The 17,511-nt window shown below is 46.9% G+C and overlaps 1 protein-coding gene across 1 annotated transcript in view; it reads right to left on the bottom strand.

The window, feature by feature from the left end:
- Positions 1–1,635: 1,635 nt before the first annotated feature.
- The window catches only part of PPP1R8 (protein phosphatase 1 regulatory subunit 8), a 132,160-nt gene continuing 116,284 nt past the window's right edge, over positions 1,636–17,511 (bottom strand). The window contains exon 7 of the mRNA XM_086957487.1: positions 1,636–2,924. Coding sequence (XP_086813613.1) covers positions 2,577–2,924 — 348 coding nt within the window. The 3' untranslated portion in view covers positions 1,636–2,576. The remainder of the gene's footprint in view (positions 2,925–17,511) is intronic.

Below are 17,511 nucleotides of genomic sequence, written 5' to 3'. Positions count from 1 at the left end.
CTCCTTAGTAGTCTCGGCTACCTGGCCTGTAGTCGGGTGCGATGAGAACCTTCGATTTTTGACGATTTTTCCAGTTTTCTGTCGATTCCTCTTCTGAAACTCCTCGACAACGATTCAGACCCAACGGCGGAAAAAAGAATCAGATGATGGAGACCAAAGGTGGGAGCTTCCGGAGAAAGCGCTTCAACGTCACGAAGGACACCAAATGGTGGTATGTCGACACCCACCTGGGCCACAAAAAGAAAAAAAGAAGATAAAAAGACTACAATTCCAGACCCAACCATCACATGGCGGAATAATGCACACCATAGTAAATCCAGAAAGATTCAAGCTGTAAAACATACTTTGGAAATTTCTGTTCTTTTGTGGAGGCTTTGTAGACGTTTTCCTGATTTCCAGGTGAATAGACCAATTTCTGTCGAGCACGGAGCTCTTCCAACAATCTTGCTAATATGACAGCTTCCCAAGTCTCCAAATTCTGCGCTGAAAGTCCTCTCAACTTTGATCTATGCTCAGAGTATGCCTGTGGCGCTTTCTACACTGAAGCTAGCATGTGGTGTCTCTTTGGAAAGGTCTGTGCCGGAGATGACTGGGGCCGGTCTCTCAGCTCTGATTCTAGTCTCTGTTCTGACCGGGACCTGAAAATGGCAGTGTATCTACAAGTCTCTCTTTAGTTGGTGAGGGTTAGATGCCAGACTCTCAGGAGCAGTGCTCCTCCCTATGGTAAAATCTTTTGTACTGCATTCTTTCCTAATGCGCAGGACCAGTACTCACGGACCTCCGTGTCTTTTGTGTAGGTGGTCCTGCCTACGTCCACTCCGAATGTCTTGCTCTTTGTCGGAGGCCTTTGTTGAATAATATTTCATAGCTTTGCGACCTGGGGCTCCATTGGTCCCGGCACTTCTTCCTTGATGTTGAGGGGATCTTGCTCCCTGAAAAAGTCTGGGCTGCCAGACAAGGCTTGATGCTGTACCTCGAGTGGGCCCAGCTTCTCCATCTCTTCTCTATCTCTTTTATACCCAAGAGTCTTTTGGCATCTGAAAGCTTGTCAAAAGCTGGAATTCAAGAGAGAAGCAGAGGTTACAGACCTTGTGCTGGCTGGACCAAGCATATTTGGAGATACTATGTAGGCAGAATCAAAAGGGAGCCCACACTATCTGTCTACATTCGGCAGCAGAGTCGTTAAATTTGTTTAAAGCTGTTGGATTGGTTAAGGCCTATGAAGCCGACTGGATGGAGCCGATGGAGACTGATTGTAAATTTCCTAAGGAATCGATGACCTGAAGCGAGGCCCAAAGTCTTAACGCACAACAGTGATGATATTGGAGCAATTATTTGTCACATCCGAACCGGAGGGTGGAAAAAAAGAAAAACACCTGGGGGCCAAAGCCTATGCACATTGTGGACTAAGGGAGGAGCCACTCTACACCTCGTGACTCTAAACTGTTTTGAAGAAATACACCTTGTAGTGGAGGACACAACACTAGATGGCAGGAGTATGCAAAGCAGGTGTACCTACAGCAACATATGCTATGAACTCTAAGTTTGAAATACTCAGCACTTCAAAAGTAAATACCCACCCACAATTTAAACCCATAACTGCGTCATTAAATGTCGTATTTAAGATACAAAACATTGTTTTAGTAAATTAATTTAATACATTATACAGCACAAATATATTTATAGATTTGGGATTTAAGCACAATGTACAATATTGTGGGTGGTCTTGCACTAACCTCTTTTTAAACTATTTAACATCTGTACTACAATAGCATTAAAAACTGTTGTGACAAATCTGTAGCACTCTTCATTATCCAAGACAAATGGGAGTATTAGGAAGTCCACAATCATTACTGAGGGAATATTTAATTCCAGTTGATATCAAAATATAACCAACAATGTTCTAGAATTTTGGAAATTAATTGGACCGCAAAGAACTTCTTGTTCACATTTGTTTTTTGAGTAGGTGAAGCCCATTTCACTAATGAATTTCACAAAAATAAAACAAGCTGAATTATGAATGCCCAACTTTACGCAACAGTGTAACAGAAGTGGGGAAGACGTCATTTGCACAGCTGGATGTTGCCTTTCTTTGCTAATCTCAAATTTAGCAACAATCACACTTCAATTGAACAGTCTTAGGGCTGTTTGGTAAATAAGCTAGTGAAATTAATGTTGGGGAAAAAGGATTCCTCTATTTCCAAATACCATAAGGGCAAGGTTACCTCCCCAATACCCCATTCCCCCCAAAAATACACTACTATTCAGGAAAGACTATTGGGATCAAACCGACTGACCACATACGACTTCAGAGACCAAGTATATCGCAGCCACATTTCACTGTATGCTAACTGCTTACGATTTAAAGGACAGGAAGTATATACATATATATATATTTTACATAATGGTAGAAAACTTTTGAAGACCCATCTTCAACTGACAGTAGGAAAAAAAATAAAGATCTTCGGGACGTTTGGTACCAACAGACACTTTAAAAGACAATACGCTGAACAAGTTCATAGCTGACTTAGTCCTTCAACTCTGCTCCAGCCACTGCCATAAAAAATGACACCATATTAAATGAGTAAAGAAGGAGTTGGTTTTTTGCCCGGCCAAGCTTCCTTGGCATACTTCTTTTTCTTGGGCTCATTGACTGCTTCAGCATTGAAGACTCCTGGGTTTGGAGTTGGGTTGAGGTTCACAGTCACTGGCGTGACTGGAGTTAAGTCCACCTCTGGAGCAAGGTTGGGATATGGCATGCCTCCAATCAGTGCTGTCCCATGCACATTGTGAGGTTGTGCACCTGTCTCGCCATGAGTGGGAGGAAGTCCACCATATAATCCGCCAGTATATGGGAAATTCTGCATGCGCTTCCCAACGGAATCATCCAAGCTCAGTGAGCCAGGGCTATCCATTCTTTTCTTCTAAATTGTAAAGAAAGAAAAATGCAATGTGTAAGGAAAAAGTACAGCTATGCTGATAGTTTTCTTTAAAAATAAGACAACAATAGACTATCTTAAACGGTTGCAACACATTTGCTTAAATGCAAACAAGTATAATCATTAGTCAACATATTTAAATAAGATTCAAAAAACAGAATCCCCAAAGATGCAGTGTTTAGTACAGACGCAGGGACCGGGAGGACACTAAGAGCGCTCTTGGTGAGACCTGGGCACAATGAGGGAAAAGCCATTGACTAATAGCAAGGACACTGCGACCTTCAAGTGGTCTGACAAGTTGTAGTGAGCCTGCCTTGAGAAGCTAAATCGTTGCGGTGTGGGAACAGAGGTCCCCACCTACGCAGATGTGCAGCAACCACCAACATCACTTTTTTGAACACCCTGGTTGCTGATGTTAGACCGAATTGGAGGACCACAAACTAGTAGTAAGTTGGCCCTACCACAAGTTGCAGGTAGCGCCTGTGCAGGATTGGTAAGTAAAAAGAAGCATTCTGCAAGTTGAGGGACACTACCCAGTTTCAGCTTGCTGAACCAAGCTGAGCATCTTGAACTTTTACTACCCAATTTTCTGCTCCGAGACGAATTCCACAGCTCCTTTTAGAAACTGTCCACCACACCCTGTTGCAGAATTGGGAAGGAAAGGACTGTGGAGAAAGGAGGATCAGGTTGTGGCAGGGTTGGTGCCTGGTGGAAAGGAATCCTCCCTTTTTTATGATCTGAAAGACCTACTTGTCCGATGTATTGGCCTTCTATGCCTGCTAAAAGAAAAACATATTTCCTCTAACAGGCAATGTGTTACCATAAAGACAAACTAAAGCAGCTTTCCATGTGGTGCAGAGGAAGAAAAGTAAGGGTGCTGAGCATGTCTACCTTTTACTTTACCTCTGCACTTGTAGTCCTGCAAAAGCTGGTTTGGCTGCTGGATGTGCTGGAAGGGCTGATGCGGACTAATGAAAAACCCTTGGGACCTAATAAAAGCTTTGCATTTAAAGGATCACATTTCTGGTAAACTATCTCCATTCTTACATTCTATACCACAAACGAAGCCTGAGGGCAAGCACATTTCAGCTGTGAGAGAAAAGCCTCTCTGCAAGTTAGCCTCTTAGGCTGGCAAACCAAGTGCCAATGACTTGAAACACCAAACACCCTCCTTTGCTAGCATGCAGTGCCCCTAGAAATATGAGACACTGTGGTTGTGGCTTTTTCTGCATAAAAATGGTATGACCCATTTGACACATAATCCATAATTTGCTAATTTTAACAAACAAAATGTGCTTCTAGCTCAATGAATAAAAGCAGTACCACAAATTGCCGCAGAGTAGAAGGAAGGTCACTTTATTTTCCGATTGCTGTATATAGGCAATATTGATATTAATGGTGGATAGCCTTTGCCCATTGAGTATTAACCTCCAAAAAGTGACTATAAGGAAGCTGTACATAATTTATTCAAACCGGACGCATGATTTGGAATTCCAGTGGCCCAGCTTATATGGTACCACAATGAGTGTTCCTGCTGTGCCCTCTTTGATATACATGAATGCTTCTTCGCAATTAGGGTTATGTGAATGGCCCATTTCCAAATGTCTTGAGCCAACAAGGACAGTACATATGACCTTGCCCATCCAGATTTGTACAGGTAAAATAAAGTCATGTCACCTGTCTGGATTAGTACTGTTTTCCATTTTACCTGTGCATAAAAAGGCTTTAGTGGCAGGAAAACTCTTCAGTTGAGTTTCGCAGACCCATGCAGTTCTGATTTACTATGTGTGGTCTGCACCCCATGTGGAATGCATTTCTGGCGACTGTCACCGAGGGAGAGGAGTGTATGAAAGGCTGTGGAGAAGTGTGGCTCAATGGTTAGAGCGGCAGACCCTGATGCAGAGGTCTAGCCCGGGACCAGGGTTCAATTCCCCGCCTCGGCGGGTCTTGGGCTCAAAAATTCCACGGACCTGATAATTCTCGCCTCAGTGCCTATTCCAATCATGGAGTCCCACTCTGCAACTCTGGGCAATAGCTTTCTTAATCTCCACAAAGGCCCCCACAACGCTAAGGATGCCTGGCCTCCACCTTGGGGGCGCCCAGGAGTGGACGCCTCACAGGGAAAGCCAGGATGGGTTCCACAGCGGTATTCGTACAAGCGCCTTGAGACCCTTGCGGGTGAGTAGTGCGCTAAACAAGTATCAATTTACAATTTGCAGTTCTACAGCTATGTTGTCCAAATGTCATCATGCGATCTCATTCTGTACCCTTTTGTTAACAACAATCAGAGCCTCCCCTCTCCCAGTTGCGTGTAAGTATGCCTGTAACTATTGGTTCTGTCGCCACTCCTGAATTGGACTCCATTGGAGCCAGGCATGGGCAATTCGAGGAACGCATGAGGCGATCATGTCTCTTAATTTCCGAACTGTCTGATTATCCCCGTTGGTAGAAGAGAGTTTGCTCTGTCAATGACACTGTCCTTTTGGTTGTAGGGAATCTTTTGGATTCCCTGGATTTGAGACTTGCTCCTAGAAAAGTCTTACCTCTGGTATTGGCGTAAGTGTTCTCCAAGTTCAGTGAAAACTCCAGTTTGTGTTGGGTATGTATGACCGTGTTAATGCTCCTTTGACATTGTCTGAACTAGATCGCCTTTATCAGCCAATTGTCTAGGTTGGGGTACACATACATTCCTTGCCTTCTCAAATGTGCTGCTGCTATGGCCAAATAAACATTTCCTAAACCCCCTGGATGCTGATTTATCCTAAAGGGGAATACCTTGAACTGATAGTGTACCCTGTTCACAAAACATCTAAAGACATTCTTGTGCTTCGTTTTCATTGGCACATGCAGATAGGAGTCTGACGTCTATTGTCATCATTAATTATTCCTTCCTCCGCTACAGAATGGCCTCCTTGAAGCGTCATCCTAAAGTTTTGGGTCTTTATGGGCCTTGTTCAAGAATCAGCGGTCCAGAATCTCGCTCAGTGTTTGGCCCAGTTTTGGTACAACAAAGTACATTAAATTGATTCACTGGTGGGTCTTTTTCTGGTACCTTCTCTATTTTTTTGTTTTCGCAGGTGTTCTTCCATCTCTTGCTAAAAGTGATTTTGTTGGTTTTTGGTTTCAGTTGTCTTTTTTTGCCTTTAGTCAAGGCCACTGGAGTTATTAGAATCTGCGGGTGTGGCTTTTTATTTTTTTTGCATAAGCTATAGATTTGCCGTATTTGCCACAATACATCATCTGCTGTATAATCTGCCGATTTTAACCCAAAAATGTATTTTTAGCTCAAACGGATCAAAAGTTACTAAGAACGTGGAGATGTTTTTGTGTGAGTTGGGATACCCTTCGTAAAGGTTAACTGGTCGTCTTTCAGTTTCCTAATGATGTATTTGCTTGTTAAATTGGTACTAATGAGGTGAAATCTTTGCCCAAAGAGTGTTAGCATGTGTAAAAATTACAAACTAATGAAGTACTACAAACAACAAATGCGCTGCATTATGCCATATAATTTGCCTATTCTTGCCAAATAATTTAGTCAACCGTGCCGCTTAATTTGGTGCTCCCTTGGCACATGATTGCAGTGGTCCTGCCTTTAGTGTTTGTGGTTCTCTTAAGAGTTTGATGCAATAAGTTATGTTTCATAATACTATGTACTCACTTGTCAGAGGGGACTGCCCTCCATTCCTGGAAAAAACCTATTGCTCCGCCCCCATAATAAGTGTTACGTGTCCTTGGAGTCATCTGCTCAAGGAGCCAGACTCTTTTGGGGGTGAGGCCTCTTTCTCCTGGCCATGCCCCAAGAGGCAGAATTGTAACTGTGGGGCTATCGCTTGTTGTACAATTGTCTGCTTAGAGAAACCATCACTCCCTTAAGGCCTCCTTAGGGCTGAGGACCCAATGTCGAAAGGGCCAAAAAACTGCAGGGCTCCAATTTCCTTCAATCAGTCATCATTTGTCTTGATCCAGTGGAGAGAGTTATCCACCGCTGTGCCAAATATATATTCTTGTGTGAAGGAGGTGTTTAAGTCCGACTACTACCCCTAGGTTGAAACCCGAGACCAGCAAATAAGAGTGTGTGTACACAGCTGTCTGCTTGCTATGTCCATGTCTAAGGCAGACTTTAGGCAAGTATTGGTAGTTGTCTGGCCCTCTTGGATAATGGTTTTCACCTGTCTTTTATAAAGGTCAGGGAGGTGCGGCATTAACTTCTTGACCGTCTCACACGGTTTATGTTCATTGCGATTGAACAGTAATTTGGAGTTAGCTATTCTCCACTGTGTGACAGTAGTGCTCTCTCTTAACTTTTCATCCCACCATCTCGACTCCCTTGCTTTCCTTCATTGGTGGTAGGCCCACTGCAGCTGGGGCATTGTCTTTTGCTGGCTGCAATCACAATCATTGAGCCAGCCACTGTATTCTTTTATTTACGTGCCACCTTGGGAGGAGAGTTTGCATTTTGTAAAGGCTCGTTCCTACAGGCCTCCATCCACTGGTCCAGAATACTCAGGAGCTTCGGGAGGTATTGGCTCTTTTATGATAGGAAGACAAGATTATTTTATTTTATTTTATTTAAAGAGTTTTATATAGCGCAAACAAGATCTTCACAGATATCAGAGCGCTTTACATAGACGGGTACATGAGGGAGCAAAGTCAAACAGGCAAATCAAGCTTTACATAGAAGGGTGCAAGGGGGAGCATATTCAAACGAGTAACTCAATAAATCACAGTATAATAGTACTACTAAGTGACACAACCACTCATGTGGATGATAAAACAACTCATACAAATAAATCAAGGGTCAAACGTGTAATACAGAACGGTGCAAGGTGTTAATAGGATTCGAAATAGTAGCTCAAGTGTATTTAGCCATGAGGATAGCTTTTACTTCTTTTTTAAAGAGTGTAGTGGAGGAGATCAGCCTGGTTTCGGGAGGGAGTGAGTTCCAGATCCTAGGCGCCATTCCTGAGAAGGAGCGCTTGTATGTTTTTTCCTTCCGGAATCTTCGAGGTTTCAGCAGGAGATTGTTTGTGCCTCTCGTGTTTCTAATTCCCCCAGAGATTGTCAACTTCTGAGCGAGGTAGCCGGGTGAGTTTAGGTGTACCGCCTTGTGTGTCATGCAGGCGATTTTCAGCTGTATTCTGCCTTCAAAAGGCAGCCAATTCAGGGATTTCAGGTCAGGGGTAATGTGGGAGTACTTTTTTGACCCAGTGATGAGTCTCGCTGCAGCATTTAGAGAAGCTTTTAGTGGTGCGGTTGTAGTTAGGGGGAGTCCGCAGAGGGCGGTGCTGCCGTATTCAATTCGTGGGATGACTAGTGCTTGTACCGCAGTTTGGAAGTCTTTGGCTGGGAGGTAGGGTTTAAGTTTCCTCAGAGTATTGATCTGGAAGTTCGCTCCCTTTGTTGCCTTGCTGATATGTTGCTGCATGTTGAGATTAGTGTCGAGTGTTATGCCTAAAGATTTTGCTGAGTCCACGATGGTGGGTTGGACATTGAGTGCGGTTAGGAGTTTAAGCCAATGTTGAGTGGTTGATATCTTAGCTGGAGGTGAGATCAGAAGGAACTCTGTTTTCAGGGCATTGAGTTTGAGGTGGTTATCGGCAAGCCAGGATTGGGTGCAACTGATCGTTGAGTTCAGGAGCAGGATGTCATTGGGTGATTGTAACTTGAGGTAAAGTTGGGTGTCATCAGCGTACATGTGAAAGCGTACATTGGATGCTTGTAGCAAGGTGGTGAGAGGTTCCATGACTAGGTTGAACAGAGTTGGGGATAGAGAAGATCCTTGGGGGACGCCTAGCGTTACAGGTATTGGCGAGGACATCAGGTTGTTGCTCTTGAATTTTTGCGACCTGTTGTGAAGAAAGGAAGTGAACCACTTGAGGACAGTTCCAGATAGGCCCATTCTTGTGTTCCAGATAGGCCCATTCTTGTGTTTAGTAGTTCTAGTAGATTCTCATGTTTGACGGTGTCGAATGCTGAGGAGAGATCAAGAAGGATGAGGAGGCAGGTGTCGTTTTGGTCTAGCATTTGAAGTGCGTCGTCAATTATGTGAGTCATAGCAGTTTCTGTGCTGTGTCCTGCTCGGAAGCCTGACTGGTGAGGGTTGAGGAGATCGAATTGCTCAATGTGTTTAGACAATTGTAGTTGTGCGCATTTTTCCAGCAGTTTGGCGAGAGTGGGGATATTGGTGATGGGACGGTAATTGTTGAGATCCGAGGGGTCGGCTGTAGGTTTCTTTAGTAGAGGTGTGACCTGGCCAACTTTGAGGGAGTCAGGTATGCTGCCTTGTTGGAGAGAGCTGTTGATAATTTTAGTCCAGAGAGGGAGAAGAAAAGGGGTAAAGTCTTTTACTGCGGAGGCAGGGAGGGGGTCCGTGAGGTGATTGGATGGTTTCAGGGTGCTGAGCAGTTTGCCAATTTCTTCTTCCGAGTATATGCTGAAGGTTGACCATGTAGCATTGTTTTTTGGTTCAGTGGGTGCTAGGCATTGGGGTTTGGAGTAGAGGCTTGCGTCAATGAGGAGATCGCTTTTTATTTTGTCGGTTTTTTGGATAAAGAAAGCAGCGAAGTCTTCACAGGAGGGTGCCTCACGCCCAGTGTTTAGTGGTTGCGGTTGCTCCTTTGATTGTGACTTGATTAGCTCGAACAGTTTTCTCGGGCGGTTTTTTGCTTGGTCGAGTTGGAGGCTGAAGAAGTCTGATTTTGAGCGTTTTATTTTCCTGAAGTAGGCGTTTCTCTTTTTCTTCAGATCTTTTAGGTGCATTGCAGAGGGGGCTGATCTCCAGGTCCGTTCTGCCATTCGCATGTCTCGTCTATCTTCGTTGAGACTCCCGTCGTACCATGGTTTGGAGATTTTAGTAGAGACTCTTTTTAGCTGCATAGGTGCGACCTCATTAACTATAGAGGTCATAGCGTTGATATAGTGGTCAGTCAGAGTTTGGACGTCCGTGGCGCCTGTAGGTGGGAGTAGGAGATTACAACTGTTAGGGGGCAAAGAGCCTGGTTTGAGTTTTTTCAAGTCCCTTTTCCAGACTTTGGGCTTGGAGAGTTGAGCCGGGATGACTTTGACTTTTTCATTGATAAAGAATGTGATAATATAATGATCTGACCAGTCACAGGGTTGGATGGATTCGAGTTGGATAGATTCCTCTTTGGAGATGATCAGGTCGAGGGTAGAGCCTTTCTTGTGGGTTGGGCTGTTGCATATTTGGGTGAGGTTAAGGGCAGCGAGGAAATTTTTAAGACCATTTACCACCGCATCGTTGCGGTCATTCCAGTGGAGGTTGAAGTCACCAAGGTATATTTGAGTGAGCTGCCGTCCGGAATTGGTTGAGATCATATCCATGATTTCTTGGGAAAAGGTGAGATTGTCCCTGGGTGGGTGGTAGATGCTGTGAAGAGAGCATATCGGTTTGCCCTCACTAATGATGTCGAGGCAGATGTATTCCCAGGATGTAGGGGATGGTAGGGATGTGGAGTTGACTTTCTGAACAGAGATGTTGTCCCTATAGATGCATGCGATTCCACCACCTATTTGGCCTTTTCTGTCGAGCCTGATAATGTGATAGTTGGGAGGGACCAGAATGTCCATTATGGGTGTCGAGGATTCAGTTAGCCACGTTTCAGTCAGGACGATTAGATCAAGGTCCTGTGATAAGAGTAGTTCAGCAATGGCGGCTGAATGTTTTGTGGCCGATCTGCAGTTGAGAAGAGTGCATTTGAGGCTGGGTGTGTAGAGGGTGTTAGATGATTCTATGGAGAGAGGGATTTTTCTAAGGTTATCGGGGATAGAGGATCTGCTGCTTAGTGTAGGTGGTCTAAGGGGATTTGGGTGTATTGTGGGAATGGTGTGGTGTGGTTGAGTGAGGTTCGGGTGTTGGGTCATAGGAGCGGAGAAGGGCAAGTGTGTCGAGGTCAGAGGAAGAATTGTGGGTGCGGCGAGGGCGGTTGTTGCGATTAAGAACTGGGATTGAGGTCGGATTGGGGTGGGTTAGCTGAGCGCGAGAGTTAGTCGGAGGGGTGGGGGACAAGTTGGGCGGGGATGTGTTGATGTGTGAGGGATTGCGGGGGCGATGCGGGGGAAGAGGGCAGTTGCTGTGCCTATGAGCCGGGATTGGCGCCTGGTGTGGGGCGTGATTAGGGTGGGAATTAGCCGGCGGAGTAGGGGACAAGTTGGGAGGGGAGGTGGAGGTGGGTGGGGGGTGTTTGGAGAGTAGTTCTTTGATGGCGTGTATCTCTTCTTTGATCTGAGTGAGGGTGGCCGTGATGTATTCCATCGAAGGGCAGGTGATGGGGGTGGGGGTGACCGTCAAGGGTGAATGGCTGACCAGAGAATTCGTGTGCAAGTGGGAGAGAGGGCTGGTGTTTGAGCAGGTCTGCGTTGTGTTGGTGTGAGGGATGGAGTTAGGAGGGCAAGGGGTTTTGGGCGGTAGGGGTGTGGATGAGGTAGGGAGGAGGTTGGTGTTATGGGTGAGGGCATTGGTGTGGATGAGGGGTGTGGATGAGGTAGCGAGGAGGTTGGTGTTATGGGTGAGGGCATTGGTGGTAGGCGGGGGGGGTCAAGGTGTAGACTGGGAGCCTGATAACCGTGGTGGGGGTGTAGGGAGGGTAATGGGGTCTGAGGGTAGGGGGGGAAGTGGGGTTGGAGATGGTCCTGTTGAGGTGGGTGGGAGTTAAATTAAGAGGGTGGGTATGTTCTGCGAAGTTGGTTGGAGGGTACTGAGGACTGAGAATGGGGGGGGATAAATGGGGGGACTTGTCGGAGTGCGTGATTGCAAATGTTTCTCCTGGAACAGTTTCCCATAGGTGTCTGCAGCTATCCAGACAAGTGCACTGTACAACGCAATGAGTCAGGGTGAAGCACCTGATGGATAGAAGTCGACAACCTACTCGAGTGATTCAGTGTCAAGATCTTACCAATCCCCTTCTGCTTTTTCATGGTCCTGCAAAGGGCCCTGTGCCAACATTTCCTCCTTGTAGATCATTTCTTCTAGTTCTTTTTGGGGATCGGGTGTAGTCTGTGGTTGTAACTGACTTGCTCGTTTTTGCCCATCATCTACGACAGGTGTTGGAAGGGATTAATAACCTCCTCATGGATTTGTTGAAATCCCTTTTATTTTGGAAAATCACTGCCATTTATACTTCGAGCTGGCACTTCTTATGGACCTCCAGTGTCCATTGTTGACAAGGATGAGTGTTGTCTTTCTTTACAAATTCACTAAGTCTTGCTCGACTCCTTTTCCCTCCCCCAAACTCTTTTCAGCATCGGACCAGTGTCAGAGGGTATACACTAGCAGTGTCCTCATGTCAGGAACCATGGAGTTGCTGCCACTCTTTAGCCAGCAAGGTCTTCAGCATAAGGGGGGGGGGGGGGGAGGGGTATTATCAGTTCCTCAAGGTCAAAGGCTTTGAATCTGGTCTGCTATGGTTTTGAGGTATTATCTTGGAAAGCCTCATGTTCTCCTTCCCTTTGCACCTTCTTTGTTGGCACTTCTTTTTCAGGGTCGACGGCACTCCTCATGTCTGAATGACCTCCCCTTATGCTGCTCGGTTTTGGTGTTTTCATCATCACTGGGCAGACCTAGGTCCCTCAGAGAGAGTTGTTTCTGCTCCATCTGCATGGTGGCATAGTGCACCCATCTCTTTAGGTCGAGGGACTGTAGGCTTGGCCGAAGGCCAAGACCGGAAGTCAGGAGAATTAATGCTACTTAGAGTGGCTCCTTTATCCCACCTCTCTTTTCGTCTCATCTCCATTGGCTGGCTTCCTAAAAGGAGGCCAGCCATTGGAGGAGAGAGCCGTCCCTCCAAAGAAGCTCCGTCTTTTTCGGATTCGGGGGCGTGATTTTTTGCATTCTTTAGCCCTGTGACGTCGTCTGTCACTCAGGGCGCAAAGAACACGCCCCGAATCCGAAAAATGGCCGTGCGTTTCTCCGAGGCATTGTCTCCTTGCCTCGGAGAGACGTGGTCGTGTTTTCGTAGCTGCTCGCCTCCCTTCCCTGCTGCTTTTAGGAGCTGCTCGGCTCCGCTCGCCTCCCCCCTCCCTCTGCCCTCCTCCGTCGCGCTCTCGCCTCTCCCACCCCCCCCCCTCCCTCTGCTGCAGCTCTCGGCCCCCACCCCTCCCTCCCGCATTCGTAATCGTACCTCTGTGGAGGGGGCATCCGCGGAGCCTGGGGTAGTTAGAATTAAAGAGGAACACCAGTGGCGGCAGAACTGTTTTTATTATGGGAGCGCATAAAAAGCCCACCTCATCTGCAAACCTTGACCCAGCAATCACAGCCACTAAAGGTCTCTGCGCCTTGAAGCCCCCGAGGACCCCTTGCTCCAACCCCTGTGAGGGAAATCTTTCCTATTGAGGCGCCCCGCTGCAGAATCTCTCAGTGCTAAACCTACCGAGCGCTGAATTATGCATCGCGACAGTGTGTGAGCGCCAGCTGTCCGGGTTAATTCACTTTAAAATGGACACAATCTGCAAAATAAAGCGCAAGGCTCAACAGAGACGCAGCGCGGGACTGTGAGGTCGAAACATGTGCCGGGCAGTTCAGAAACTTGGACGAACAACACGCAGATCTCAGCGGAAGGGAAACATTCACAGGCAGCTGGCAAGAAAGAGTTAAACGCGGCAGTGCCCACTCAGCCGCTGACCCCGCAAACAGAGGTTTAACGGGGGAGTTCAGGGCCGGGTCCGTGGCAGCCGTGGGGTGAAGGCAGCAGGTTCAGGGCACCGGGGTACCAGCACAGGAAGGCGCTGTGATCACGCGCACACCCAAAGCATGACCGAGTCAGCAGCACCACGCACACAGGGCACGCACAGCAGCTGTCAGAAGGCGACGAACCTGCGAGCTTACCTGGGAAGTGCTGCTGTAAGGGTAGCCAAACTGTGAGAAGGACATCACTGCACCTCAGTCGTTTCTTCTTTTTTCCACCATAAGGCAATATTTCTCCCCGATCGATGAAAGGCTGACCTGCTGCAGACGCACCTTCACACACACAATTCCGCATATGGCCCCTTTTTTTTAGTTCTCAATTATAGATGACTGCACTTAAGCAGCCGGCTCGGGCAGGCGGCTCGGAGCTGGAAGCCAAGACCCCCCTCCCTGTGCCTTCACAATGGTAAAACACTTAAAACAGAGACTTTGGCATAGGCTAGAGAGGGGTAACACCACCAACCCGCACGGCTGGCAGGGCAGGGAGCCGGCTTGTTGTATTATTTGCAGCCTGTGTACTTCTTTTTGCCTTCGCCCCGTGGAAGAGTATCAAAGTGACGTCATACTAATCCCGAACCGACAGGGCAGCCTGGATATAATAATGTCTTTGCCAATCATATTCCACATCTAATATTCTGAGATGCGCCCAACACTTGTTTCATGTTGTTTTAATGTTGTGCTCTGATGCACGTCAAAGGCAAGGGACCTGCAAGGCTTCCTGCTTGCTCTCTCTTTTTTTTAAACCCAGCAAATTATATTTGGGAATAAAGGAGGGGGGGGGAGGGGTTCAGACACGACTCAGTCCATTAAACGTAGCAGGCAATCAAAAAAACCTCCGTTGTTCTTCAGCAAGGAGGCAGGCAGCGTGAATAGCTTCGCAAATCCATTCCTTTTAATATGTTCGCGTGGGTGATTGAGGGATGTTTTTATTTTACAGAGCACCTGTCATCTCTGTAATTCCATGATGGTCGTGTGACTGCACTGGGCATGTTACTTTACAGTTGGGTCTCAGTGAACGCCTGGCGTGACGTTGGCCACAGCCAGAGGTGAACATGCCACAACTCTTGTCTTTTGCATTTTTGTGCTATTGACAACTAATTAAGACATCAGTGGATTGCGAGGATGCCGGCACTTGAACTAAAATCACACACTGTCCCTGCCAAAAAAAAACACCTAGATTAGAGAACAGGTAGAAATAGGGTTTTAGTGTCAAGCAGGGAATTTGCACACTTCATCTAATCAGCTATTTCTGCTGTTCTCTGTTTAAATATCACAGCGTGATGCCGCTTAACTTTCATTTTTTTCTACAAAGACCACTAGACTCGCATCATTCTGCTTCAGATTCTGAATGGAGAGGGAGGTGCGATGCTACTAATGCCAGTGGCTTCGAATAAAAGCGTCGCACCTTTTATTAGCACGGGACAGGCACGGGTGTTTGTTGATAAATCCGGTACACAGAAAGGGAAGTCAGGCAGAAAGCGAAAGGGCTGAAGCAATAAACAGACCTTTTGTACATATAAAGCATGTGCTCCTTTTGCAAATGGCCAACAGTGTTACCGCCTCATGTCCCCGAGGCATCGAGAAATGAAAACAACATTTCCCAAGGCGCGTGATGATCTCCGCGCCCCGCCTCCTCTCACCCAGGAGGCGCGTTGTGTCAACCTCAGCCACAGAAAAAGACAGCAGGCTAATAACCAAACAGAGCCAGCTGGGTGTTCCTAAGCCCCACCCGGCCGGAGGGGTTGGTGCCCAGTAATTAATGATGATGGGCTATCCATTTTTAGGTCTCGGGACGAAGTTGCGAAGCAGCTTCCGGTCAGAGAATTAATGTCCTCTAGTGGGGCTTCAGAACCCGCCTCCCTGCTCTGTCTCTCACCATTGGCTGGCTTCCTAAAAGGAGGCCAGCCATTGGAGGAGAGAGCCGTCCCTCTAAAGAAGCTCCGTCTTTTTCGAATTCGGGGGCATGATTTTTTGCATTCTTTAGCCCTGTGACGTCGTCTGTCACTCAGGGCGCAAAGAACACGCCCCCGAATCCGAAAATGGCCGTGCGTTTCTCCGAGGCATTGTCTCCTTGCCTCGGAGAGACGTGGTCGTGTTTTCGTAGCTGCTCGCCTCCCTTCCCTGCTGCTTTTAGGAGCTGCTCGGCTCCGCTCGCCTCCCCCCTCCCTCTGCCCTCCTCCGTCGCGCTCTCGCCTCTCCCCTCCCTCTGCCCTCCTCTGTCGCGCTCTCGCCTCTTCCCCCCCCCCCTCCCTCTGCTGCAGCTCTCGGCCCCCACCCCTCCCTCCCGCATTCGTAATCGTACCTCTGTGGAGGGGGCATCCGCGGAGCCTGGGGTAGAGGGGGTAATTTTGTTAAATTAAGTCTGGTACCCAAACGTTTTGATTAGGCCACGGCAAGGCTGAAGTTTTAAAAAAATGAGCTCCGCCAGGAGCTGCGCGTAATTGCCGAGCTACAGGTGTTGTGCTCCTGGCCCCCACCGAGCAGCCTGGCTCCAGCAGCTGCACATATAACATGAGTTTCGGAATGAAGATTACGAACAATAAAATACGAGGTATCCCGATTAAATGATCTAAACGAAAATGTGTGTGTTTTCCGTCCTTTACAGAAAGCCGTTCTTTGAATGTAAAATTAATCATTCCCATTCCAAAATGGCCACCGGACGGCGAGTTTAGTTCACTTTTCTACTTTACTTTATCTGGGTGTATTACTAGTGCTTCTTACAGACAGCTCCGCCCACGTAAATACAACCTATCAAAGAATGACCGGTGACGTCCTGAGCTTCCTTCCTATTCGACAGTACGCTCACCACAGTCGCTGGCGCTTTAAGGCAGATGACTGAAGACGAAAATCACAAAATGTAAAGACTGGTTAATAAGAATCTTTAGGTGCTAAAGCTTCAAAAACGATTGACGCAACTGGACATAATTATTAACAACAAAGGTCAAAATGACTTTCAGTGACGTTTATCCATTCGCACACGCCTCAGTAGTAGGATAACTGCACTTCCGATATGGCGCTTGTTAGCAGTCTCCTGATTGGCCTCTTGTTCTGAAAGTCGCCATGAAGTGTAAAGAGGCGACTGGCAGCCGAGAGATGGGTGTGGGCATTGTTTGGGCGCGTGGTCCTAGAGTTGAGGTAATATCAGAATCTACGGTGGTACTATTGACATTGAGCTTCAGATCTGTAAAGAGCGTGTCAATTTACTCTGTAATTCTAGGTGTTTGCTCTAGAAGAGGTTGTTGTATACTGTTGGTAGTTCTGTTGGGTTTGGGGAGGTTTCCCAGTTCCTGTCAGGCATTGGCTGGAGTTAGTGTTCATTATTACTGAGGCAAGCACACAGAACCCATCGCACAATTGTAACCCGTGAGATGCATGTTTTATGGCTTCAGCTTCCCTTCCGATTACCCATTAAACCCTGTGTTTGTTGAATCAGTAAACCTCGGCTGACACATGTTTTCTTGTAGGGAGTTGGCTGATGTCTTATTGGACTGCTCATATCTTTTCCTCTATAACTTCCCTGTACAACCAGAGCCCTTATAGCTCCTTTTTCCCCATATCCTTGTTGTACTTACCACGGGACTCTGCCAAACTATACACCTGCCAGCATCCTCTCCTCTGACACCTTGTTAATAAGTCTTTGTTCGCTCTCCCAACTGCACAATATAAAAATCATTAGTCTGACTTATGTTTTTTACACATTTCCTAAACTTTTGTGGATTCGGGAGTGTTGCCACGCTTTTAAACGAGGGTCTGATTCTCTCAGATGGGTCACGAGTGACAAGTACTGTGCTACGTTTTCTGACACCTCTGAGATATCCCTGTGCAGTCTGCAAATCTTGTGTTCATTTTGAAGCTGTAGGAAATCTGTGATCA

The sequence above is a fragment of the Lissotriton vulgaris genome, chromosome 2_1, assembly GCF_964263255.1.
Source record: "Lissotriton vulgaris chromosome 2_1, aLisVul1.2, whole genome shotgun sequence".
Taxonomy (NCBI): Eukaryota; Metazoa; Chordata; class Amphibia; order Caudata; family Salamandridae; genus Lissotriton; species Lissotriton vulgaris.
Note: the sequence above shows the minus strand (reverse complement) of the source record. Positions and strands in the feature narration are given on the sequence as shown.